The sequence below is a fragment of the Coffea arabica genome, chromosome 10c (genome assembly GCF_036785885.1).
Source record: "Coffea arabica cultivar ET-39 chromosome 10c, Coffea Arabica ET-39 HiFi, whole genome shotgun sequence".
NCBI classification, from domain to species: Eukaryota; Viridiplantae; Streptophyta; class Magnoliopsida; order Gentianales; family Rubiaceae; genus Coffea; species Coffea arabica.
Window position 1 is genome coordinate 6,355,457 of NC_092329.1, and position 27,969 is coordinate 6,383,425.

The 27,969-nt window shown below is 35.8% G+C and overlaps 2 protein-coding genes across 8 annotated transcripts; one reads left to right on the forward strand and one right to left on the reverse strand.

The window, feature by feature from the left end:
- The first annotated feature begins 7,231 nt into the window (after nt 1–7,231).
- Nucleotides 7,232–11,400, forward strand: LOC140016144 (membrane-anchored ubiquitin-fold protein 6). The gene is made up of 3 exons (XM_072069494.1): nt 7,232–8,022; nt 9,787–9,957; nt 10,891–11,400. Exons 1-3 carry the CDS (start codon nt 7,893–7,895, stop codon nt 10,944–10,946), a joined length of 357 nt encoding a protein of 118 aa, XP_071925595.1. The 5' UTR covers nt 7,232–7,892; the 3' UTR covers nt 10,947–11,400.
- Nucleotides 11,401–11,948: 548 nt separating this feature from the next.
- On the reverse strand, nt 11,949–26,270 carry LOC113713667 (uncharacterized). Of its 7 annotated transcripts, XM_027237447.2 has the most exons (12): nt 25,665–25,878; nt 25,456–25,528; nt 24,587–24,753; nt 23,045–23,245; nt 22,831–22,953; nt 21,557–21,594; nt 21,364–21,484; nt 15,645–20,837; nt 14,032–14,175; nt 13,828–13,926; nt 13,564–13,706; nt 11,949–12,530 (listed from the first exon to the last, which is right to left on the reverse strand). In XM_027237447.2, exons 3-12 carry the CDS (start codon nt 24,662–24,664, stop codon nt 12,248–12,250), a joined length of 6,423 nt encoding a protein of 2,140 aa, XP_027093248.2. In that variant the 5' UTR covers nt 24,665–24,753; nt 25,456–25,528; nt 25,665–25,878; the 3' UTR covers nt 11,949–12,247. The 7 variants fall into 7 exon arrangements, with proteins under 7 accessions (XP_027093248.2, XP_027093249.2, XP_071925590.1 ...); XM_027237448.2 differs by lacking the exons at nt 25,456–25,528; nt 25,665–25,878 and adding an exon at nt 26,141–26,270; XM_072069489.1 differs by having other exon boundaries at nt 25,456–25,878.
- Between the last annotated feature and the right edge of the window lie 1,699 nt (nt 26,271–27,969).

The following is a 27,969-nucleotide window of genomic DNA, read 5'->3' on the forward strand; positions in this document are numbered from 1 at the left end:
GAGAGGTTAAGATGAAATGTCCAAAATCAAAATTTGTGGTGAAAAGAAGTACGAGGGTGTACAGTGGAATTAGTACTTATGTCAGTATTACAAGGAAAAGATTTCTTACTAAACTAGAAAAAAAAACTCTCATGTATGTTCAAGGCATCAACAGATTGAGGAGAAGATATTTTATCATGGCTTGATGATGAAGGTGGCAGAATGCAGGACAGAACAATATAGCTCTTCTATCCGTCCGTAACAATTTCCGAGGTTTCTACATAGATTTGTGGATGACGAAGTTTACGTTGCCCGATTGATTTGATCAAGGGTTGAGCATCATCCTCCCTATAATGCTAAGATGCTGTACAGCTGCTCCTGGCTGCCACTGTAAATAGTCAGAGCCCATGATTGGCCTGCTGCACTTTTCTCCGTATCGTGCTGTACGAAGTTCGAAAACTCTCTGCATAATTTTTGGCAGTTGAGGGGTACGAACGTCGATGATTCTGATTACCTCATCGGCTGTTCCATCATCCTCTTCACAAAAAAACTCCAGGGACCCATATCCACATCAGGGAAAAAAGAATAACTCATGACACCTATGAAGTTACTTTTTACTCTCTTTTTTTTTTGGTCGTTAACCAGTCGATTAAAACGGGTGTAAAACTCAATTCTTGAGATGTTGATTATTCTTTCATTTCTTTGACAATTTGGGAGGAGGTATAGTATGAGGATAAATTTGAAGTCCTTGAGTCCTAACATCTTGCGCTTTAAAAGCAATGATTCATGTCAAATATTGTGGCTAACTATGAACACAATCCATTTAGGAAATTTTGCTTGAATTTGTTGAAACAAAACAAACAAGATGTAAGCATGTCTGGTCGCAAATTAACAGAATCTTGTATAGTCGCAAAATAAGCATGTATGGTCACAATCCATTTTAAAATTTTTATTTTATTTTTAATTTTTGGGTCAGAGAAGATATATAATGCAATGTTGTACTATTAGGATTGATTAGCCGATGAGCAAGTAATTTAGACTTAAATACATGATGGGATAAGCTTTTATTAGGCAAGAACCAAGTAAATAACATATAATTCCATGTCTTTTTGTAGCAATGTGCAAAAAGATGATGACCCCTAAACAATAATTACAAAAGCTCCAACTTCATGACATAAAACTAGTTCCCAATTTAAATAAATGTGATTTTCATGTCATTGATTGATGATGTGAAGTAGTGTCAAACTTCTTCTTCTTCTTATTCTTTTTTAAAAATTTGTTTGTGGGTTTGTTTAATGAGAGTCTAGTTTTTTAGAAAATTAAAACAATGATTGTATCTTTCTTAATTTATCAATTTTTAGGCATTTTAAAATATTACTAGCAAAGCTAGCAATAATCTAAATTGATGGCTAAAGCCTACTCGGACGACATAATTTTGTGGTAGTTTTGATTACTGAGCGTTCTAAATTTGTCTCTTCCGTACTTGGGCAGAGAGATAGGTTTATCCAAATCAAATTTATGGGAAGTTGGGCTTATTGAAAATTCACATGCTTATACATTACTTGATTGTGTTATCGTTCCTAAATTCATAGAGAAATTGCATTTCGGTCTCTAGGCTGTTTTGCAGTTAATCTATTTTGGTTATAGTCGTGGAGAGGATTTAATTTGGCAGGAATCTTAGTCATTGATGGGTTATATAGTTCAATGCTTTCCTGATTAATCAGATACAGATGAATTTGAAAATCAGGAACTGATTAATCCTATAGGTTCACTTTGCAATTCTTACTTTGATTTACCATTTATCCTGCAAACTTGTTGATAATGACTGCTATATATGCAATTGTAGTTTGGCCAAGTTGGTTGAAGTGGTAGGATCTTCTTAAAGCAGGTAAATTAGGTTTAATCCGGCTCCCTTGGTATCAAGGAGAAAATTGGTTGTATTGGTAGGTTGTGCAGTACAAACTTGGGACACCTTCAGCTAGCATTTGTAGGAGAAACTTGAAACATCTCCTTCAGGGACAATTTCTGAAAACTTCAGCATTTGTAGTTATCATATTCCAATTGAGTTGGCAAACCTCCATTTGTCCTTGAACACATGGAGAACATATAGGTCCCTAAATTCCATCAGTTAAAGTCTACTACTGGAAAGTTGAGCCACCTGATAGTTAGTCTTCTTAATATGCTTCCACAAAACCCATAATCTTGTCAGTCTTGGCCCCTAATGATTGGTTGAAGGCTTAATTTATAATTAGTTTGATGAACCTTTCTTAGTGCATGGTAGGCTGCATAGGACAGCTCGCAGTGTTTAGACAATCTGATGTGACCCAAATTGTTGATTGATTCTGCACTTTCTTAATACAAAATCAGTCTTCGCTTCCAAGATAAGATGCTGCGAATCTCGTTTGATTAATTCAGGAGGAGTCTGTTAAGTTTTGTATCAACTGCAATTAATCTTTTCTTAAACTAATGCAAGTCCAAAAGGACTTTGGAATCGAATAACATGACATGAAGATGCAAATCGTAGGGCGCAAGGGGTAGGATAAATTCCAGGCTTCCAGCGTCAATAAAGTGCAATGATGCAAAGACTTGGCATAGTTTACAAGCATGTTGTATACTGAAAAATTAGGTGATGCAAATCAAAGACACCAGAGCCAATTTAATACTCAGAACCTACAAGCTGATACAAGTCAATCTTTATGCTAATGCCTGCAGCTTAAACCTGCATGATTAAGCTTGTGATTCTTTATATTAACTTCTCTGAATTATTGAGAGGGATGGGATTCTATAAACCATTAGTCCTGCACGAATGACAAGCTCTAGAAGCTGGTTGATTTGAAATGACATTATTGTGGGTAAAGTAGTCCTAATATGAAGGCGTCATAGGTGGTTGATGTGATAACTTTACTACTTCAAACAAGACACATATTATAGGGTGGGGGAGACAAATCTATTTTGGGTCCCCCCAGTTTCCTGTTAAAAGAGTACTGGACTTCAGGATGGCTTCATGTTAGTCAATCTAATTAACAGAAAGCCATCAACTCATGAGAAGATTGGCACTTTTCAAAATGCTCATCTTTCCTTTTATGCTTTACATCGAACTTTGCAGTATATGCTTACACTTGTAATTCAGTAATTAGATTCGCTTCTTTGTTTGTAGAAATGACAATCCCTTCTTTCGCTTTTCTTCTCTTTGTCGTTTGCGTCAAGTCATTGCAGTGGGCATTCGGTCCATTTCAAGAAGTCTGGTCGATCAGCTGCGTTTAATCACTTACTGTTGAGCTACATATGAATTATATACACATATGAATGTATCTATATTCCCGTTGAAGACATTTAAATCACACTTCTTAAGTTCCAATCTTTACAAAAATCTGATCAACTTTAAAATTCTATCAATTCAAGGGTTTAGTTCCAAGGAAGAAACTGTTTGCATATGTTACCCTTGCTTTAAATGAAATGGCGACCGTACGTATGTGTTTGGATCGAAGATTATTTCACTTTATTTACATCTTATTTACACATACTAATTTGATTGCATCATTAACATATTTTCCAATCACCTTTTTATCTCACATACATCATATCAAAAAAAGTATTACAGTAAAAATATCTCAAATAATTTATAATCCAAACACACCATCGACATGAGACTTGTCAAAATGACGAACTTTCTCCTTTGAACATCAATTAAATGTAATTTACGTAAAAGGGCTAATTACCGGCACGCTCGATTTGTGATTCTTCTTATTCTTTTCTCTCTTTTTCAAAATCTCACCAAATTATTTCAGAAGATATCTTTTTTCTTAACTTTTCTCATTAAAATTACTTTTCTCTTCTTCTCTTTTCTTTCCTTTTCTGAAGTCCAAGATTAGGCTTCTAGGCCATAGAAGTTTGCTAATGCATGACCTGTGACTATTCAGTATTTTCAAATTAATTGTCTGCCAGCAAGTGAGAGACTTGGTTAATTTGTAGGTCCACCGAAGGGTTGGCTGATTTAGATTTAGAAGTTTGAATTGGTGGTTGGCTTAACACAGCGTTAATGGCTAAATAAATATTGGGGGACGTAAGCAACAATTAAAATTACCGTGGAATTTGATCAAGCAACCCCTCCCTTACACACTAACTTTTATTAATAATCAAAGCGTGCAGTTTTCACTAGTAGTTCAAGATACATCCTGAATGGAAAACCCAAAAGGTTTAGGTGATTAATTAGTCTATTAGTTCACTTATAATCGAAATAATGAGAGATAAATGCTACTCCCTCTGTCTCATTTTGACAGTTCTAGTTCTTTTTTCACACAGTTTAAGAAAAAATAATTAATTTTGTTGAAAAAATAAATTTAGATTGCTATTTTTCTAAAATACCTTTACATTAAATAGAGTACAACTTTATATTAATTATTCATGAAAACTTGAATTGATGGGTCAAGAAAGAATCAATCCTCATTTTATATTAAATGGGGTAAGTTATATTCAATAACAATCTATATTAAATAAGATAGTTTATACTAATAACAACCTATATTGAATAAGAGTATTTTAGATAAATTAAAAGATAACTACATTCTTCAATTGGAAAGTGGACTATAATTTGGGACAGATAAAAAAAGAAAACAAAACTATCAAAATAGGACGGAGGGGGTATTACATACACTTATACTTGAAACTGTTTTTGGTTATTTGTGAAGAAAAAATGAAGTTTATAGAGAATCACCACAGAGCAATATGTAAGCTATCCTCTGTGATTGCACCTCAACTTCGCAAATCTAATTTGAGTTTTTGGAAAAAAATTTTATTATCAATGATTGAAGTGGTCTAGTGTCACAATCAGACAGCTGCTAATTAGCCCTCAAACAAGTTGAGTTTTATTAAAGTACCAAATGAGTACAAAATACTAGTGGAATTTGTATAATCAATGGCAAGAGCTGACTTATCCCAAAAGAATCAAAATATGAATCTTAGGGAGAATCATGAATCAAGGATGCAACTGCAGGAGCATTCTAGTCCATGGCTGGTGAACAATCCATTGAAAAGGAAAGTTCAATTTGCACTTTATGAGCTAGCACTAGTGGTCAAAGCAGCCAATATGGCTGGCTGGCATTGACAGCTGAATTAAAGACCAAAATTAGGAAATTTGCCAGATTCATCTTACATACCATGATCCGATTAGTAAGAGAAAATCAACTTGTCTAAGAATACCAAGTCTAAATTATTGAGTTCAAGAAACCAAGGTTTTGGCTGGTTCCTATGTTATTGCGTGTGACATTATCGAATACTTTTAGCTAAACATTACGTTCTAATCATGCAAATATCAAATCATCTGCATGTACGCATATGTAAAGATGTACAAGTTTTAGCACTACAGGTGTGAGATCAAATTCTATTTTGCTCAAATACAATTATGGCTCAATGAACAGATTGTAAAATGTCTCCTTTGTATGCCCTTTTTTCTTTATCAAATATAGATTTTTTTTTTACTGTGTTACCCATTTCCATTAAATAGAAGCATCACGAATCAAAGCTAATAATAGTTGAAAACTTGAAATAACATGTAAGAGTTGGTATCATTCACCAACCAGATGCGCAGTATATCTTCGCAAAATATTCTATTCATATATCATATTATTCGATTTGGGCACCATAAATGAACAGTAAGATAAATGTTTGTGGAAACGTGATTTCCATGGCTGACAAGGTCTTCCATTCAACTGGTGCATTTAGGTCAGCTCCAAATTATTCTTGTTACTTCTGGTTTCTTTTTCTTTTGGATTGGAAGGAGGTGGTCAAGCACAATCTATTTGTGTCACTATGATCATTACCTCGCTTTTGGGAGTTTTTTTTTTTCCTTTAAAATAAGATTACAAACAATTAACACGCCAGAGCAATCATAACTTGACAACATACGAGCTAACTAGCAAATTTTTATTGTTAGAAGAAACCATTGTGAAACTTAAACTCATAATTTATAATTTCTGATTTTTGGGATTTCGACTATGATTATTATTAGATTAAGGTCTCATCCACCCATTGAATCAACAGTTAAATACGGTAGGTAAATAATGAGGCAACTTTGATTTCCTTTCTTATCTTTATTGTAACTGGGAAGGAATGGTACAAATATTATTAATTAGTATAATGGTTCATCGTAACAGGCACAACGAGTGAGACCATGGTGATTGCAAAAGTATAATAGTTTTCTAAAGAAGCCAAAATAGTATAAAATTAACGGAAGAAATGTTCAAAGAATTATTATGTGATTCAAAACATATAAAAGGTTCCGCAGTAACTGTACAACAATCTATGAGGAGGAGGTTTTTTTTTTTTTTTTTTTTTGTCGATACAGGGGTATCCTGTAATCATCCAAACTAATCCCTTGCGGCTGAGCAGAGTCCGTCCCTTAAGATGCTCGCGTTAATTCGGGGAGAGTCGAACCGTGATCGATGCTGTAAAGACAGACGACACGACCAGGTGAGTTGCACCGGAGGGCCTATGAGGAGGAGGTTGAATATTAGTTTTTTTTTAAGCAATTCCGAATTGCACCTTTTGATAGCATAGCATCCCATTTTAATTGAATAGTAAGAAAAATTGAATAGCATAGAATTGTAACGTCTACCCCACATCAAAAATTTCGAGTCTAGATAATACTACTAGAAACTTGCACCAATAAAAGGGACAAAAGAAAAAAAATAAAATAAAAGAAGTAGTAGTTGGTATATGGCAAATCGTAAGACGAAATCCAGACCATATAAAAACTTCTGGGCTACTCTTGATAATCCAAGGACGGACAGAATAAATTATTAGCACTAAAAAAATGGCCACCGAATGCTTCATGCTTCCAAGTTTCCAACATTTTATAAACATCTAGCGAGTGACCCGTGCCTGCTTATGTGAATAGCAGAATCCCTGAGGGGAACTTATATATAATTGCATCTTGAGATTGATATCTTGGATCCGTTGTCAACACTATTGACCATTGAAGAAAGAATTTAAACTAAAAAAAAAAAAAGTGATCAATTTGCTTGAAAAAGAGGAAGAGGATAAGAAATTCCAACCTTTACACTTTCCTGTTGGTAAGAAAACAAATTCAAAAAGAAAGATGAAGAGTGAAGAAGGGTAACAGTTAACAAAGGAAAAGACAACAAATTGGTACCAAGCAAAGTAAAAAATAAAATTAAATGAAATTAAAAAAAAAACATCACTTTTTCCAAGACATTATGGTTGCTTACTTGTTCAAAGCATTTTTTTTTCAGTTAGATTCATTCTTTACTTTAAACATAAATAAAAACCTTTCTTTACCTTACTGCTCCTTCCCCTTGGAAACTTTCCATTTGGATTTCTTTAGCTCTGATTTCTTTCTATATATTTTTCTTTCCATATCAAAGCCAGTTCAACACAGGAAGAACTGAGAAGTTTCTCATTCTTTCTCTTAACGCGTACATAATTTTTTTCTACCCCTCTTCCAGACTCCGGACACCTTCTCTGTTTTCTTGTCAGATTTAGTTTTTAGGTTCAATCTTATTGGTCTCTGATTTAAGCATCAGCAAGTTTTGAATCCCTTTTGTTCTGTTCTTATAGATTTGTTGGATTTTCATGAATTGATTCTTTGTTAGTGATTTTTGGCTAGAGTGCTGTGAATCTTGACTTGGGTTCTGGCAAAATTTGGTCAAATTCCTCAGGCCTCTTTGGGAGTGCTATTTCTGATTGAAAACAATAATAAACGAGCTGGTCCATTTTGGCCTTTTATGAAATCTGAAATCTGAGTTTTGTTAAGGGGTGAACGCTTCAGTCTTGATTTGGTTTTTTGGTAAAAGCAAGAAAGATTGTTGCTTTTTCATCCTTTTGTGGAGTTGGAGGTGATTTGAGTTTGTGGACTCGAGGAACTTGAGGTTGGTTTAATGTGTTGAGGTTGTTCCATGGCTGTGGAAGATTTGGTTGAGATCAAATTCAGGCTTGCTGATGGTAGTGACATTGGACCAAGCAAGTTCAGTCCTTCTACAACTGTGTCATCTCTAAAGGAAAAGATAATTGCTTTATGGCCCAAAGGTTATAATTTACTGAAATCTACACAAAATTAAGTGCTAATTTTGCTGTATTTCATGTTCCAATTCTTTTGTTTATTTATACTTTGATGTTTTGTATTGGGTTCTATCTAAGCTATGAAATTTTGTTTATCCTTTTGTATATATATCCTTTTGTAGATATATATCGTAGTTGATTTTGCTATCTTCAAAATCTGGTGTTGTTTTGTGTACGTCGCTTTCATGGTTTTCCATTTTGACATGTTTGTAAGACGTTTCTCTGATGAAGGATTTCATTATGCGATTCTCCCTATTTTTTGTTCTTTGGCTTGTTTAATCTTGTTCCTATTGAGAGTTCTGCCTGTAACTATCCATGGTATGACATCCAAGTTCGTTTCATAACCTAGTGAAGCTAATTTCTCCAAATCTTTTCATACATTATCTGCATTTCGGCTTTCTTGTCTGACTTAAAACTTTACTGATTTATCCTCCTAGCTGCAAATCACTTGGCCCTCAGGCACAGGCAGAAATATAGACATACAACAAAAATGAGTGACAGTGGAGGGGTGGCAGGTTTAGCCAAGCGTCTTAAGTTGAACAGAGCAACAAATAAAAGGAAACTCAGGCTATCTCACCTTCCTTCAGCCACTGAAATTACTCTATCATCTTCAGTACTGTACTTCCCAAATCCATGTTAGACAAGAAGTGATATTTAAGCACCTGAAATTCCTTCACTTAAAAAAACCTGAAAGCAGATATTTGAAGTTGTAGACTTCATCTTCAGTGGTCCTGCTAACCTGCCGCTTAAAATTCTCTCTCTTATTTCAACTAAAATCTCAAGAACAAGGTCTTCCATAGTAAGATATTGGTGTGCTAGATTCATAAGGAAACTTTACAAACTTTTTTTTGTGGGATAGCTTATCATGTTATCGTGATATGTGCTAAAAGTGATCACATGGTTTCACAGAAATTTGTCTATTTCACACTGTTATGGATGATGGAACATGTCAGCTAGATGTGAAATCTGGCATTTTAGTCAACATTCATAACCTTGTCTTCACTTCAGCCATATAATTATTGCTTTTGAAGATGTTATCCCTGCTGTATATGTAATCTGCTTTATATTATATGAGGTGTTATTGTACATTCTTTTGTTTCCTGCTTCTCTCTTATTCAAGATTCATCAAGAATCAAAGCTCATATGGCAGCTTCCAGTTAAAGTTTAAGAAAAAGTCTTGGTTGAAAGGTATATGTAGGATTATGTCCATCAATTAATACCTTTTGGTTTTCATTTTACCCTTGTTCTCTTTCATGTGTAAAAAGCTGAAGATAAAGTTCATTCTCCACCAAGGGTGTGTGGAAGGACACTCCTGTTGTCCATACGGTATTTACGTTAGAAGTAAGAGAAGGGCATTTAAATTTGGCTCTACGCTTCTTGCAAAAATTGTTTCAGGGTGTTGACATTTTTGTTCTTTGCTTTGTACTGTTATGTGAATGATTATCCATCCAATGACTGTTAAATTGATTGTTTTGTTAGATTATATTGAAGGTTGGACTGAATTTAACAATTTTTAGTTGAATTTAGTGAGATTTCGTGCAGAAGGAGAGAAATATCATAATTCATGTAATGATTTTGTGCCTTTAGTGTAAGGCTCCTGTTTCTGCAGCAGGAAGTCTAAGTAATATTCATTTGAGTTATATGATGATATTTTAGGCTTAAGTCTTAAGATTTGATAACTACTAAATTTTCAGCTGCAATTTTCATCCTCATAGATGTTTCGTATTGCAGACAAAGAAAATGGACCAAAGACCACTAATGATTTGAAGCTTATTAATGCTGGAAGGATACTGGAAAACAACAAAACACTTGCAGAATCTAGACTTCCAGTTGCTGAAGTCCCTGGCAGTGTCATCACCATGCATGTTGTTGTCCGTCCTCCTTTAGCTGAGAAAAACACTGGTAATTCAATCGATTATGTTGATATCTGCTGGCCTCTATCAAGTTTATAGGCATATAGATTTTTCTTCCTTTCTCTATTTTCTTGTTGGAGACTATTGAAAGCCATATAATTTAGCAGAGCGTAAACCATACAATATGCTAAACTGAAACCGTAGACTATTACCTTGATGGAAATGGATGCAAAAGTTGAGAACCGATACGTCTTCGGCTTTTGTTTCAATGACGGGTAAGGCAGTCAAGTTACCTGCGCCTGTCTGGTCCGATCATTTAGCCCAGAATGCACTAGACCATCATGTTTTGCCCTTCCCCTTCTTCTCAACTAACATGCTGGCCTTTATTTTTTTTTTTGAGATCCATTTTCTCCTTTTGTCTCTTTTCTCATCTCGTCTAAGCTTTATGTTCTCTCAGTTTGAAGTTTATAGCTGCATTCTTAAACTTTCTTTGTTTTATTGGGATATATCACATTGTAATACTTAAAAGTAGTTGCAGTTTGTTGGCCATTCTTATACCTGTTGCAAGATTACTTTTCCATGTGGACCTTCATTTGCTCCAACATTTGCTCCAAAGTAGAACCATTAAATGCAAAAAAATTGCTGCATTTCTGAACGACTTTGAACAATGTAATCACAAAACTTAACTCTTAGGGTGCCTTTCTGGAAAATAAAATTTAGCTCAGAGCTACTGGCACGATGGACAAACAATTTCTCTTTCCTTGAGGAAGTGGGGAATCTGCTGATCTTGCTTGATTCCATTTCTTAAGCAAGAATTTTCGTATATTTATTGTTTTCAGTTAACATGGAAGTAGCAATAATGCATTCGCATTCATTTGCATTGCAAGGAATTTCTTTGAGCATCCTTTACCTAGAGAGCAAAAAAAAAAACGATGCTTAATGGATCTTAGCCAAATGACTGACATGAGATATACCTCCGCAGATAAACTGCAGGATGATAACCCAAAGAAAGGCGGGTGTGGATGCACAATTCTGTAATCCATCGGACCGGATAAGGATCTTTTCAGTTACATTTTAGTAGCTCCACAAGTTTCCACTTCTACCGGGTGCTAAGTCATATTTGAGATTTTTGGGGTGTTCCTGCAAGATTCCAAGACCAGCTTAAGAGTTGTATGGAGGACTGCAATTATGGTTATGGATTCTCATGTCGACCTTGTTACTGCCAATGTTGGCGTTCCTTGCATTTACACAAGCAGCACATTAGACAAGAAAGTTATCACTCTATTGGAGTGGATACTCGTGAATCAGGATATATAATAGTGTTTTGGAGCCCAAAAAAAAAAGTAAGAAAAAATTGAGAAGGAAACAGATTATAGGAGGGAAAAAAATTATTGAATGACTTACTTAGTTTGCTTGCTTTGATTTGGTTTGGAATTTTTTTGTTTCAAAAGATTTTTTAAAATTGTTAAACAGATCTTGAAGCATTTCAGCACTTTAACCTCGCTCGTTCTACAATTTGTTTTCCTTGAACTCTTTTGTTTGGGAAAATGGAGCATAAATCAACAGAAAAATACAAAATACTGGTTTATCAGCCTTAGCTGTGATTGACGGAGATGGAGATGGTTGGATTGGACGGCAGGATGGTAAAATAGAAGGGATGATAAATAGGAGATGATGCTGGGTGCAAGACGTTCCATTTATTCACCCAAAAAACCCTCAGCTGTGATTTGTTTTTCCCCTCCTTCAAAATGTAGCGTTCAGTAGATTTACTCATGCTGATCAAGCTTCTACTTTAGTGGGTTGGGAATTGGGATTTGCTGCTCTCATTATTAGTCTGTGAAAATTGTTCAAGATTCATAAAGACGAGAGAGAACAAATAGTTTTTAGCTTTTCCTCTTTGTACCTTTTTGACGAGAAAGAGCAAAGGAGAATAAAATTGGAGGGGGAAGAAAAAGAAAGGAAAGAGGAGGAGGTACAGAGGCATACAATTGGAGAAGAGAATTTTAGTATGCGAAGACTTTAATTTCATTAAGGGTACTGTGAAAGAGAAATGTAGTAATTTACTATACATAAGAAATTACGATTTGTTTGTAAGTTACAAAGTACAGAAAAAGGTGGAGCGAAGAGAAATACCTAGCATTACAGAAATCTACACCTGTAATTTAAGCCGGACAAAATTTGATTACAAGTGTTTATGTACACAAAACAACATTGCTATTTAGCTTCTGGTTGCCACCTACTGTCTGAACTTATTCTCCAGGGAAACTCTCAAGGAAAGCTTCCTGGTTTTCACAAACATACATCTTCAAGGCACTTGAAGCAATGATATACACCTGTTCTTAGGAAGAAAGATCAGCGTTAAGGGCTGATGAAGATCGATTTGGGTGCATCAGTCTTCTGGATGCGCGCATGTTCTTGAGTGTCATCTTGAGTTTCTGCCTATCACCCTCAACCTCAGCAAACTGAAGGCTCAGTTGGGAGTAACGTTCATGCATTTCTTTCAATTCAGACTCCACAGCTGCATATCTTCCTTTTACTTCCAACATTTCTTGAATCAACTCATTGATGTCTCTGAAGCTCTTTAGAACAGCTTCTTCATCACTGTGTTGCTTTAGGAAGGAACTATAATATATAGGCAAAGCAAAGCAATTAGAACAATATAATGGACCTTTCTACATCACAACAACAATAAAGGTAGGTTACTACGAAAAGGCATGAGGACCTTTAAATGTAACTCATGGTATGTGAGCCCCTAGGCTTTGTTAGGTAGTTAAGTTTACATGAAAATATGCTACCAAGACGCAGACACTCACACAGAGGGAGAGTGCTTAGCCAATGCCTTGACTGATGTATACATATGTAAATCTTCTCGGTAGCAATATATTTATATGCACATTGATTTGCAATGTCATGACGTGCATGCTCCTTTATGATTCTGATAATTCATCGACTACAGAAGCAAAATGTCTATGCATTTGTGTGTATTCTCCCTGAAAAACGTATTGAGGATTGGTTTAGTCTAAGGCACATGTTAGAGAAGTGCCCAGAGGAAATATTCACCTATCCTCTAATGTTGATTAATTTTCAGTGACCACCACACGCCTGAGTACAAGTGGTTGAAACATTACCCCTATGCTAGCTAGACAAAGAAGTTAAAACTGACCTATGTTTTTAGTAGGTAGTGACTACATTCGAATTATAAAATAGAACTTTGCCTCACAAAACGGTGTTGCTTTACATCTGAATGAGAATGACAAGCTTGGATTTGAGAAAAGATGCATACTAGTAACTACTGCAAAAAAAAAAAAAAAAGTAACTACTGCATTATGACAAATATGGGCCCCAAGAGACAGAAAAGGCTTGCAGTTCAAGTTATAGACAGTTTAGATAATAACTAGAATGTGCATTTATATACCAACCTTAGCTGATATGCACGATAATAACTAGAATGTGCATTTATATACCAACCTTAGCTGATATGCACTCTGCAGCTTAGCTTAATCACATAGCTAAAAAGAGAGCCTAAAAGCAGCCACCACAACGCACATTGCCATATGAATGCATTTTCAGAGGAAAACTATTTTCTTGTTCCGTTTTCCATAATTAAGAAGAACAAACGTGCTAGTTAGAGCAAGCAAGTCTTTCAGAAACCTACCTTTGGAAATGACTCTTGGATTGATGCTTTGCCCTCAATGCTTCGGCAAGCTCCATCTCCAATGCAAGCACCCTTTCCAATGCATTACCAGTATTTGAAATTTCATTGTACAAGGGGAATATGCTTCTGAGTTCTTCATTGGCCTTTGCAAAAGAAAGATAACAGAGCAACAAATTACTAATCAAAAGAATATTTAACTGTTTTGTGAAAGCAGTCAATTCACCTTCAGAACAATATTCAAGAATAAGTAGAGAAGATAATAACCTTGTCCAAACACATAAGCTCACTCCGTAAATTTTGGCAATCTGAGTCAATATGGAGATCATTGGTAAAGAGGGAATTCTCATTTTTCATCCTTTCGAGCTGCAAGCAACAAAAAGAAGTCATGCCAGTTACTATGATAAAAATCCTGACTTGTACTCTTCCAGAATGAGTACGAGATTCATGAATTGAAATTAAAAGTCTTGCCTGTTCATGTAGGTGGTTAATGCTGGACTGCAAGCTATCAGTACAAAGATAATAGCTGTTTTGCTTTACATGGCTTTGCTGCAACTCTCTTTCAAGAAGTGCATGTCTAGGAGTTTCATGCATGACTTTATATACAGCATCATCCTGGATGACCCATACAAACTTGCTCAAAGACCAGAAAATATAATGCATGAACTTGAGGATGAAAATAGCTACTTTGGATCAGTATATGTTCTGGTTCTAGAACTACAATGATTAAGTGGGGCAAAATAATTGTACTACAATAAGTTAAAAATGGATTCACTCTACAACAACAATAACGGAGGCATACTTAAAATTTTGTGACCTAAAGATCCATCACCGGAATAAAAGACCATGCACAATTCTAAATGACAGAGAAAAGTTTCAATGTACAAATATCACTATCTAAATTCTTTGCTGTACGCTGCACATAAATGGCATCTACAAGAAAAGGTATCAAGTTAGTAACTATCAGTGTGAGCCTGAGATTGACTAATTTCACTTATAACCAACTGAATAACCATGACCATACATAATCAGCGATCATACCAAACGTGCAATTCATTGGAGTACTCATAAGAGATATGCTAGCAGCAGAATCGGTTTTTGATCAGGATTACAAGTAGTTGTCATCAGTCTAAAAACGCCCAGTTCAAAATTATGTAATTCTGAAAGGCATTTAATAAGTCCATAAATAATGCCAAGAAGAGTTCAAATTTGCAGCAAAAGATCATGAACTTGGAAAATATTCTCATAATAGTACCAAGGTTTAATCAATGAACAATAATTAGGTCATGACATATCAGAATATAGCAGTGGGAAGCAAAACAGAGGCACAAAGGAGGGGGCGGTGGAGCTGTGAGCATGAAGAATATGATGATCACACCAACAACCCACAAATGGTTCAGGATGAATCTGAAATCTCAGAACTGAATCTCAACAATATACAAAAACACCATTCAATATGTCCAAAGGAAGAAATGGAAAGTAATTTAGCAAAACCACAGAAAGGGGAAAAGGAGCTGCGTAATCCTTGTCTGGACTTCTAAAGATTTTTGTGACATCATTAGTCTTCATTCACATAGCATGTATCATGAAAAACATGTGCTCAGCTGCTGAAAATCAGTTGCTGCCATGTTTTATACATAAAAGTTATTTTGGAACTCATCTGCATTAGATTTCTGCTTTCAGCTTATCTTAAGCACAAAAAGGCTGACATAAGCAGTCCTTCAAACTTTAGAAAACACATTCTGGTTTTTCTAGCATTCCAAAACAAAGACATAACTTCATAGTCATAAACAGCTTTTTCAAGCTTACTTTTCTTTAGGCAGCATGTAACAAAGCTGGATGAAACGACAACGAGACCATTGGCAGACAAATGTCTATCTTTTTCTACAAAGGAAGTCGGTGCAAAAATAGTTTGAGGATATTTCAGCCAGCGATTTTGTATGACATTTGCCAACAAAAAATTATGCAGGACAATGATATCAAGGTGTTCATGCAGTATTAATTGGGCAAGTATTATGCCCTTCTACATGAAAGCAATTCTAATATTACAAGCACTGTAACTAAATCGATCAGTCAGAAATTACCTTGAGGATTTGTGCATTTAGAGCCAAATTCGAATCTTCAGTTTCACAAACTACAATTGTGTTTGCATCTTCTACCTGTTCCCCATCAATCAAATTATCAGGGTCAACAGCATTAGGAAAACAATTTCCAGTTGACTCATCAAGCAAAATCTGCACTTTATCTACTCCTTCAGTTTCTTCCTTACAAGTAACTACAGAAAATGCGACATTCTCCGGTTTTCCTTTTGTCAACGAAAGTTCAGCAGCAACACTTGACTTCTCCTTCTCACATTCATGCATAGACATCAGAAGTTTTTCCTTTTCTTCTTTGCAACATTCAAGACTTAGTAGTGCACATTCCAACTCTGCCTTCATTCGGTCACAGGCCTTGAGTTTTTCACGGTTGTCAGAAAATACAGACTGCAATTCAGCGTCAAGTGCCAAAAGTTTGAGTGCCAGTTCTTCATTTCTTTTGGAGTGCAAAGCTTCTGACCTTTTCCTGCTTTCAATCTCATCCACAGCATCTTGTAATTTCAGAAGCATCTCTTCTCCATGCCTTTTGGAGATAGCAAGCTGCTGCTTTAGCTCTTGGTTCTTGGTCTCATACTGCTCCTTGATGAAGGCAATGCGCAGCGATTCTTGTATAGCAACAGGTGGTCCTTGAGGTTCTCGTTTTTCATGAGAAAGAAGCAATTCAGCTTCAGCCTTATTTTTGAGCTCCTTCAAACGGATGGATAAGTTTTTGAATTCTTCAGTTTTCAAAATTTGGTGAGAAAGCTTGTTAGAAAGGTCGGTATTTGTGGAACGTAAGGTCATCAGCTTATCTTCATACTCTTCCAGCAAACTTATGCAAGCAAGCTGTTCATCTAGTTTGTGCTTGAGGACTATCATCATGATTTCCAACTGTTCCTTGGCCAACGCCAAAGAAACTGTTTCTTCTTCTGCATCTGGCAGCTTGCTCTTTAATTGGTCTACCTCAAACACATGCAGATCTTCATGCTCAGACATTCTAACCTCCAAACCATCAGCATCAGCATTATCATTAATCTCCTTCAGATGGATGGATAAGTTCCTGAATTCCTCGGTCTTCAGAATCTGTTGAGACAGCTCATTTGCAAGCTCACGATTCTCATCTTTACATTGTTCCAGCAAGGTAGCACAAGAGAGCTGCTCATCTAGTTTGTGTTTCAAGAATATAATTCTGATTTCCAGTTCTTCCTTGGCTAATGTCATACTAACCATTTCTTCTTCAGCAATTTCCAGTTTCACTTTCAATTGTTCCACCTCATTCAGATGCTGATCTTTATCCTCAGACATTTTAACCTCTAGACTTGCCAGCTTTGTCTTGTATTCTTCAAGTTGAACCATGATATCTCTGTTTGCATCTGACAGAACTCTATTCTGCACTGCAGAGGCTTCAAAATCAGATCTTACTGATTCAATAGCTTTCACTAGATTTGAATTTTCTTTGGAGCAACGAGATTCATTTGCAAGAGAGCAATTCAACATTGCATCCAGATCAAAATGCTTTTTCTGAAGCTCCCTAAAACACAGATCTGAAGATCTGAGTTGCCGCTCAAGCTCCTGAATTCTGATCTTGTACATGCTGATTAGAAACACAGCCTTAACATCTGCACCAGTTAAATACTCATGCATATCTGACAACTGACTTTCAAGACCAATCAAACAAGAAGTCTGAGCTTTAAGTTTTTCATCTCCCTTGGACAAAAGATGGTAAAGTCTGGATTTGTCCAACTCTAAGTCTGCAACAAGCCGCCGCAAGTTCACCAGTTCAGCTTTTTGCCGGGAAAACTCTTGCAACTTGTCTTGTTCCTTGTTCAGTTGTGCAGCAAGATCACCAACTGCAATCCCTAACTTGTCTTTCAACCCTCTTTCCATATCCAACTCGTTCTGCAGACTTTGCAAGTTTTCTTGAAGACAGTTAAACTCAGATGCCAGCTTGGAAGATTCCACAGTTTTATCCTGTAATGAAAAAATCAAGTTCTGCTTCTCTTGTATTAGCTCAGCAATTCTGGTCTTGTACAGGCTGATAAGAAACACAGCGTTAACATCTGCAGCAATTACATACTCATGCATATCCAACAACTGCCTTTCAAGACCAATCAGATGAGAAGACTGAGCTTTAAGCTTTTCATCTCCCTCGGACAAAAGATGGCAAAGTCTGGATTTGTGCAACTCTACATTGGCAACAAGCTGCCGTAAGTTTGCCAGTTCAGCTTCTTGCTGGGAAAACTCTTGCAACTTGTCTTGTTCCTTATCCAGTTGAGCAGCAAGATCTCCAACTGTAATCTTTAACTTGTCTTTCAACCCTCTCTCTGTATCCAACTCGTTTTGCAGACTTTGCAAGTTTTCTTTAAGATAGTTAACTTCAGATGCAAGCTTGGCAGATTCCACAGTTTTATCCTGTAATGAGACAAACAAGTTCTGATTCTCTTGTACTAGCTCAGCAACAGTCGACTCGCTCCTTTCAAATTCTCCAGCTAAAGTATCCAAGTTTAGTATCTCTTTAACCAGACACCCATCTTTGGATATTAGATTTTGAATATCAACTTCCAAAGTGGCAAGATCAGCCAAAAGCTCTTTGTGTTGCTCTACATATTTTTCTTCGATTTGAGAGCTGCGAAGGAGCTTATTAGAAACAGTTTCAAGTTTAGATTGAAGGTTTTCAACAGCAGCACTAGATGCATCCAACTTAAACGCCGCATGTTGTATATTATCCTTGAACTTCTGCTTCATGGCCAGAAACTCTGATCTGATAGCTCTCAAAGACACAATAGCACTTGCTCTCTCATTTTCTAGATTGCTATTCTCTTCCATTAGTTGATGAATCTTGCTACAAGCATTGTGCTGTATCTCTTCCAATTGCAAGATGATATCTCTGCAACTCTTTGTGTTTGAATCAAGAGAATGAGTATCACTTAATAGAGAAAGCCCAGTAAAATGTTTGTTATAAAAAGCCAACAAAGTAGCCACTTTCCCTTGAAAAAAACTGACAGTTTCCTGGAGATTTTCCTTGAGAGATTTCAATTCAGAAAATTCAATTTTGAGAGTTCCCAACTCTTCATTGAGAAGAGACTTTTCATTCTGAAGCTTATTAGATACTGAAGCTTCCTGCTTCAATAGAATAGACAGCTCTGTTTTCTCAGCCAAACAAGCCTCATATTGGTGCTGAATACTTTTGCATTCCATCTCAATTGCTTCCCGATCTGCAACCTTCTTTAAAAGCAGTGAGTTCTCCTCAATCATGCTTCCTAACTTGGCTTCTATAATCTGATTCTGCACAGCCAAATCATTAAATCTGGCAGCGCAACTAGTCTTGTACTCATTCAGGCTGTGAACATCATCCATTGCAGCCTGCAACCTTACAATCAACAGATTCTTGGACTCATTTGAGACCCTTAACTTCTCCATTAATTCATTTATACCTGTTTTCAGTATTTTCATGCCAGAATTTGCCTCGGACAGTGTTTCCCGTAGAGTTCTTGAGAATATATCCAAGTGCAAATTTTCAGAATGCATTTCCATGAGTTCTTCTTCGACCTTTTGATAGAGCTCTTCCTGAAAGCAGAGTGATCTTTTTAAATCCTCTAGAAGGACATCTCCACCCAGTTGTTTCCTCACACCCATATTTTGATTCTGACTGCGCCAGACTTTTAAAGCATCAGATTCTTCAAAATTTTGCACTACATCCAGGTATCCTGGGAAAGAAGGTTGAGAAGTTTCTGAAAAAGCTTGCTTCATGATATTCTCGTTAGTCTCAAACATGGAGAGTACCTGAGAAGAAAGCAGCTCAAGATCCTTCTGTAGTTTATCTACTGCAATAGAGTAGTTCAAGCGGGCTCTTCTAAGTGCTGCATCTGAGGTAGTAGCTCTTCTCTCAAGCTCCTTATTAAGAGCATCCCACTCACGTCTCTCCTCTGCAAACCGTAATATCTGCTCATTCATATCTTGGCGCATCAATTCCAAGTCAGCTTTAGTTGTTGAAATATCATATAAGCAAGTAGAATGCTCACTCCTGAGAGTTTGCAACTCTCCTATCATTTGCTTCTGATTTTCCTCAAGCTCTTGGATAAGAGCTTCATAGTAGCACTCCATTTCTCCCATCTTTCTTGCAAGACCTTCCTTTTCAACTTTTGCCCCATCTAACTCTCTAACAAGGTCCACAATATGTTTTCTCATAGCATCAATAGCACCAATGGATTCAGTTTCTTGAGACACAAGTGGGGGAATGTTGAAATTGCGGAGCATTATTTCAGGTTCAGAAGCTTCTACTTCAAACCCAACTCCAGATGCAAATTGTTCACTCCTGCATAAAGATGTTTCTATGATCTCCTTCGTATCATTCCTCTTTCCTAATACTGCATTAAGCAATGATATTGCTTCCCCTGTTCCATGTTTGAGATCTTGCAAGGTATCAAGCAGCGCCTCCAACTCTGAATGAAGGAATCTTGAGTCTCTTTCATGGAAACCAAGATATATCTTGCTTTGAAGTTCTCTTATCATGTCCTCCACAACTAAGATCCCCTTGGTCCAGCGCAATTGTATGTCCTGAAGCAGGTGATAGTGCTCAATATGGCCATGTCCACCAGTTACAATTTGTGGGCTCAATTTAAAACTTCTAAGCCTTTCAACGTCATTTTTATAGTTGCAACACTCCAACTTCAGAAGAGAGACCTCTCTTGCCAATTCTTCACAGGACGATATCTCAGTGGCAAGTATGTGGGAGAACTTTTGTGTTTCAATACCAATTTCATCAGCTTGGCTTTGCAAAGCTCTTACTTCCAGCTTAAACTCAAAAAAAGATGATTCAGCAAATTCCAAACTGCCTCTGAGTCTGTTATTCTCCTCATAAGCAGTTGCCAAGTCATTATCTACCGAGAAGTCTGAACCCCATCCCTGAACCGAATCACTGCTTCCAGGAGCTATCGTGATGCGACTATCAGAAGTATCCAGTTTATGTGTATGTGGGCTTTGACAATGTGTAACACCATTCATATCACCTGAAATTGTACTCTTAAGACTATCAATTTCATGTGCACTGCCAGGGTCATGCCTCTCAGCATATACGCTTTCTGACGTATTAGATGAGCCATCAAAACCAACAGTTGAGTCTCCATACTCTTCATTTCCCATTTCTTCTTCCACTGAAGAAAGCTCTCTAGCATCTGATCTGGGTCTAAACCTTGCACCATCCTACATCAATGCAATGAAATGAACAAGGAGGGTAAACTAGCAGATAATTTGAAGAGTTTTTCCATGCAAGTAGCATAAAAACTTCAATTTTTAAGAATTTAAGAGGCTGATTTGGAATTTAACAATTTATACCATAATCTTAGATATCAATTAATACAAAAGCAGTGAATGAACTTCAAATCAAACCACGAGTTCTATGATGATGAGCATGAAGAAGTAAGCATCTAGGTGTCCATAGTATAAGAATAAAATAGCTCAGATGTGCACCAGCTAAATGGCTGGTAAAAAAAGGTAAACTATGCCATGTCAATTATGATACTTGAAGCCCATAATGTGAAGGATAGCCCATAATGTGAAGGATATGACAAAGTGGTCAGCGCAACTCTCAGGCACTCTCATCATGGTTTGCATTTAGTTATAGTGTAAACCAAACAACTACATAACAATTTGTCAACAATGAAATTGAGAAAAGAAACATCAGTAATTTTTGGGACACCAGTCATGGGGAATTATAAAACTCAATTACCTTATCCATCTGTTCATTAGCAGTCACTTGCAAATGTGCTCCTTTTCCAGGACTACTCTCATCGTGCTTATCACCCGTTTGCAAGCCCCTCTCACTTAGTTCCCTCTGCTGCTCAAACTCTCTGTTGACAAGTAATTTTTCTGTTTACTTTCCAAAAGTTACACAAATATATTACAAGACAAATTAGCTTTACCTGAATCCAGTTTTAGAAGTAAGCAGCTGTACAGTAACCTGGCATTCAACATGTAGTAAAAGTAAGTATCTGGAAATTAAATTAAAAATTTGCTGATCATTCTGTAGAAAACAAAAGTACAGATTGGTAAAACATTACCAACTGCCGGAATACAATTTAAATGGCCACAACCAGATGCATTCTGGTTTGACGTTTATCTTTTTCAACATTTTTGCAAATGAAATTAATATCTAATCTTTAGTGATGAAGTAATTAAGCATTACTTGCTATCACCAGCAAGTGAGACTTCGGCATCTTTCTAATTTCCAAAGAAGGATCCTGAATCCTATCACGCATTTTAATCTTCAACCAAAAATTTTCTGCTGAGCATCATGATTTTCCAAAAATCACTTGGTGACATATGTTGATCTGCGTTAAATGGATTCATAAACAAAATTTTGCATGGAGAAGCACGGAACTTTGTCCCTAAAATAATTAGGAGCCTAACATGCAGATCAGCACAGAGTGCATTCAATTGCTGCCTTTCTTTGAACTAGAATACTGAGTTCCTCAAATATGAGAAATAGTAATTTCATAACTACCATAGATACAGGTTAGAAGAGAAGGGGAAGAGCATCAGTTAGCTAAAATAGCAAATGTAGCAATCCATCCAACATCAGACTTGCCTGTTTGACCATCTGACATTAACATTCAATGAAAAGCTAAGCGTAGACACGGATATAAAACAAAGAAATGAACACGATATTTCTCCAAATTGGGATGTGGACACGGTGAATAATTGCAAATTTGTATAATAAATGTACAATAAACAATGTTGTACTGATAGCTCTAGACAGACATAAGGTTTTTAAAGAATTGTTACATTTCTTTTGTTAATAAAATAAGGATACAATCTGGGATAATACCAATTTAATCCTAACAATCAAATGTTTGACAATCAAGGAACATATATATCCGAACAGATTTTTCGAGTTCTCTATCGCCTGTTCTTATTACTTTATTCCATCTTTTGTTTAATTGCTCGTTACTTCATTCATGATCATCGCAACTTCCTCCATATATGATGGGCATCCTAAGTTTCTTGTCACTGAAAAAATAGCTGTATTTCTTGAAAATTCGAATAACCTATATCTTAATGTATTTAAAGCATCACACTTATTTTTATATACAAAAAATCAAAATGGTTTTATATCACATCTTCAAGATTTGGTTTTCATTGGTCTTTTGAATATTTCCCATGCCTGTGTTTGAATGGGACATGTCACATTCCTTACATGTAATGTTGTTCCATGATTGCATCCGTGAAGAGGCAATGCAACAACTGAAGGCTTCAATGCATCAGCATAATCAGCAAGATTGATAATAGCCTCACCAAGGATGCTAGCACGTGAAGAACCCTGCACCCGGAAAGATTGACATAGATAGTACATTAAAACATCAACAACATTACAACAACATTATATCAAGCATAGAATTTAAAGAGACTACCATGGCCACAACAAGCTTGTAAAGCTTCTCATCATATTGTTTGCTTTTTGCATCTTGTAGAAGCCTTGTAGTTTCGTATATAGGATCAGCCCACTTGCATGTTCCATTTCTGACATTTGCTTTTGTAGTCTTTGCTGTTGCCTTTCCTGAGTCTGCTGGGATGAACGATATAAATAACTTATCCCATCCGCTCTGTGGAATCTGAATATGATAAATAAAAAAATTCAGGTATCATATTTTTTAAGTTGTTATATTTATGTAGATTGGTTCGGTAACTCAAGACCTCTGTCAAAGGGCTTTAGAGGAGTTCATGTTCAAAAAAGGAACTGCAAAAGCATTTACTTTTTGTAGTCATCATAATCAGCATTATTTTATGGGTAAAGATGACGCATCAGGCAAGCAAGCAAATTGAAATGTCCCTCAAACTAGTCCAGTACAACTCGAACCAAGGTAAAAGAAATTTTGAGAAGTTTCAAGGATTTTCAGGCTATCCCAAGAACTGAAGATAATAGTTTCATTGAGGCAATGATACTAGGAAAATCTTGGCAAGAAAATTAATGTAGCATATTGCAACAAATGTTTCTTAGTCTGCTGCTACTTTCATAATGCAAACCACACTTGTATTGAATTATGACTTGAAATATAAACTCAGTGGCTAATTAATATTAAGCAACACACTTTAAAGTAGAATAGTAGTCAAAATAAAATCTTTTTTTTTTTAAAAGCCAAGTTTTAGCATATTGTATCTAAGATTCTAAGCAGTAAAATACACCAGATGGGGCAAGTTGCATCACTTGCAAAGCTGTGCAATAAGAGAAGAGTTGAAGTCATACTTCCATTGCACTATTGAAATGTCAATACAACAAAATTATGCTTTTTGTATGTGCATGTTTAAGTTTACATACATCCCAAATAACAGTTTCACAAACCACATCATATGCACAGGACAAAAAATGGTAATTCAGGCATTTGTTACTCTAATCAAGCTGCGCTATTACACCTTTTTAAAGTAAAACTGCAATCCTAAAAGTACCCCATGCTGTGAAGCACAAGTTATTTAATGCAAATTGCCAGTTTTGCCCATATCCTAGATTTATTTAATGTAGAACTTCTTGTTGCATTCTTTGTCTTTTTGCCTAAACCCTATAGAAGAAATTACCAATTAAGACATGCTTAAAATCCAATGTTCTTATTATAGTTGTTTGTGGGATACTTCTTTTGAATGTCCTAGTCCTTCAACTACACATGAAAAAGAGAAATTTGATATGCTAGTGGGAATGAGCACACACCAACTTTGTCAATAATGTGATGTGGATTACAGAAATTAATTGTGTCTACAAAATCAGTCTAATACACAAAGATGAGTTCACTGCACAATCTGTCATCTAAAGTCCTAAACATGCAATGTGTTGAATAAAAAGAAAAAATATTTGGAAAAATCACAGCCAATTTAAAAGCACTGAATTGAATTTCTAAAACAGCAGCAGATAATAAGCAGCAAAGAGGTACTTCAACTTTAATTTTTGAAAGAGAGCACCATACATGAGTTGCATGAAATTGAAGCCGAAAAACCACTTTCACTTTGTTCTTCTCAAGCTTCCACTTAGTGACCCTCGACATTATTTTGCCCCACTAATCTGCCATCACTTGCACATTGCCATGATCCAGACTTTGCGTTTTGTAGTGTTTTGATTCCAGAATGCAAACGCCTACACAAGATGTGATACTAATTATATACAACTGGTGAGCAGAGGAGGTTGATATTTTTGTAATGGAACCCCTGCATCACACAAAAGATAAACAACAGGTACACATAGTTCAACCTCAAATCAAACAAACTGAAACAGTAGGAGTTCAGTGATACCACATTGAGACATGATATGATCCTTATGGTCAACACAAGATGACACCATAACCATCGCAATTCACTAAAATCACAAGAAAATGAAGTCAATAAATTCAAAAGTTTAAGAAATGAACTACAGAATCAAAAGTTTTACTTCACCACTATCTTTTTTAAAATTTTTTAGCAGGGGAGGGGTGGGATTTAAGAAGTGGGCAAGGTGAAGGGGGATTGGAACCCAGGACCTCCTCAACCTACAAGAAAACTACAAGAAATGAAAACTACAAGAAATGAAAGTTAATGGCAATCACATTCTCTCCTAATGGACTGATTACCAAGAAATTAAAAAGTTTATTATGGATGGTTCATCTGACTGATGATCTTAAAGTATCAACAAACAAGTCAAACTGGAGTAGTTAATAACAGCAGCAAATTCTCATTCAGCTAAACAGTAAATCAAATATCCACATAAAGCTACTTCAAGTAAGATAACATGCAAAGATCTCATAAACTTCCAATAGCATTTCACCTATAAACAAATTCAAGAAAAAACAACTTAGCTCCGAACCAGAAAGTTCCTCCGATCAGAATCGCGGCAGACAGTCAAAAAACTACCCAAGCCGCTCTGATCCAATCACGACCTTCAATTTTACCAAAAGAACACTGAGTTCAAAACAATGCAACTGAAAAACCAAATTTTATCTGCCCAAAAATTTTCAAAAATTCCTCCAGTGAAAGAAGTTTAAGGGGGAGACAGAAAATTAAAAGCATGAAGACCTTTTCCAATGCCCCAAAAGCAAGAATCAGAATTAAAATTCATAAGAAGCTGTCAAATAATAGAGCAGATTCAGCAACAAAAAAAAAAATGCTGCCTTTCAGCTTCCAAACAAGAGTCCACATTAAAAAAAAAAGATTTTTTTGAAAATAAAAAGGTGAAAATAGTAATCCCCTTCTTAGTAGTAGTGCTGTTTTTTCTTTCTTTTCTCCGTTTCTTTCCCCCTTTTCTCGGGTCACTCTTTTGTCAATTTGCTTTCACAAAACGCCAAAACTTCAAATTAGTAAATTTTGTCTATTAATGCAATTAAAAAAAAACACACGTCACCTACTTCCAGACAGCAACTCAGATTCTTCTACCTGGCTGTCCGAAGGTATACAGAACCCATCAAAATTTTCAAGCAAAAAAACAAAAACCCATCATTTATTCAGCAACATTTTTTTTTTTGCAAAAGATGAGCAGTAGCTTGATGGGGTACCTAAATTTGGATCTGGGTCTGGCTGCAAGTGGAGAAGGGGAGCTTTAAAAGTGAAGACAAGTAAAATAAAAATGGAGTCTTTGCAGAGAAGACTGGAGAAAGAAGAGCTGAGGATTGCTTAGAAAAACAGGAAGGATTACGCTTAGGATTTACCAGCATTCAAATGCAAATAATGGGCTTTGTTCAGTAGCTTATGGAATGCCAGTTTTGTGCGTATGTGACAGTAGTGTGTGTTTGTGGGTGTGTCAGAGTCTTTGGTGTGTGAGTGTGTGTATGTGTGAGTGAGAGAGAGAGAGAATTGGGGGGAAGGGGTTGAGACATCAATTAAAGAAAGAGATATCCCGCCAAAGCTTGTAATTTTCACTAATTAATTAATATTATTATAGTTCCCAAAATTGGGGTGGCGGAGTACCTCTCATTTTATAGTTTTCTTTCAACTTTGAAAGCAATTAAATGATTATCTTTTGTTTTGGTTTTTTGGGATAATTTGGACACTGGTAAGCATTCCTCACCTCCCAGCACATAAATCATCCTTAAATTTTGAGTGATTTTTTGGGGCATTTTTAGGTATCATGTACTCAAATTAAATTTATTGAAGGGTGAAATAAGCACTTTTAAATTGTAGCAATTTTAAATCATTTAAAATATTTTAAAAACTATTGAGATATAAATTCAGGGAATGATTGCAAACAATAATATTCATTCAAGAAATTCAAACATCATTTTGTGTGAGATTCAAGATTTATTATTTCAAAATCGATATCACCATAATAAAAATATTGGTATCTCTACGTATCTTGTTTAAATGACAAAATCAACACCACACGTCAAATTCTTCTGATCGCCTACAAAACTTAAATTTGTCATTTTTAGTCAAAATGTGGCATGGGAATGAATTAATACCCTGCATTTGCTAATTTTGTTTGTGGTTTATGTGGCCTGAAAAAATTATTGAAAATTGCCACTACGGATACCAAGTTGAAAACCATATGTACTTTGATTCTAATGTTTGGATAGTCATTATTTTGTCAATAATTAATTTATTTGTAACATATCTTTTCAATCACTTTTTTATCTCGCATACGTACGTCGCATCACCAAAAATGGTACAGTAATTATTTCAAATAATATTTCGTGTAATCTCCTGTTCAAATTCCTGGCTATTTGTTTCCATTCTACCTTTTAATTATTTGTTCTTTCCAAGTTGGAGATTTGCTGTGTATTTACTGAAGAGCCTTTTGGTGTTGACTGTTTGGAACGGTAGGGAACAGGAATGTGCTGCGTTGTCGATGGGGTTTGATGGGGACATGTTTGGAAGATTCTCAAAAAGAATTCCGCCTTGTTTTTGACTTATTGATCCAGGACACTTGTTGTCTAGTATTATTGTCACCTTATAAATTACTCTTAAAAATTTAACCCTTTTCTTCAACACTCTTAATTATGTTTTGATACTTGTGAAAAACGGGCTTAATTAAATATTTAAATATGTCTAAAAAAATTTTCTAACGAAAGTTGAATGAAAAAGCACATCTAACAATCCAAAGATATTTTTAAAAAAGAACTTATCATTCAACTCATTTTAATTGTTCTTGAAGATTATACATTTAACAGATCTTCTTATCATTGATATTGATTTGAATCTTTTTGCAGATGAAGACAGGAAAAAGATCAAATGGTAACAATCCAAAGTCTTTTTTTTTTTTTTAAGATTATTTTTCAGTTCAAATTTAGAACTAGTGCATTTCGTATTGTGTAAAAATGAAATGTTGCATTTTGCATTTATAGATAGTCTTCCTTTTGTATTTCCTAATATTTTCCGTCTTCACAAG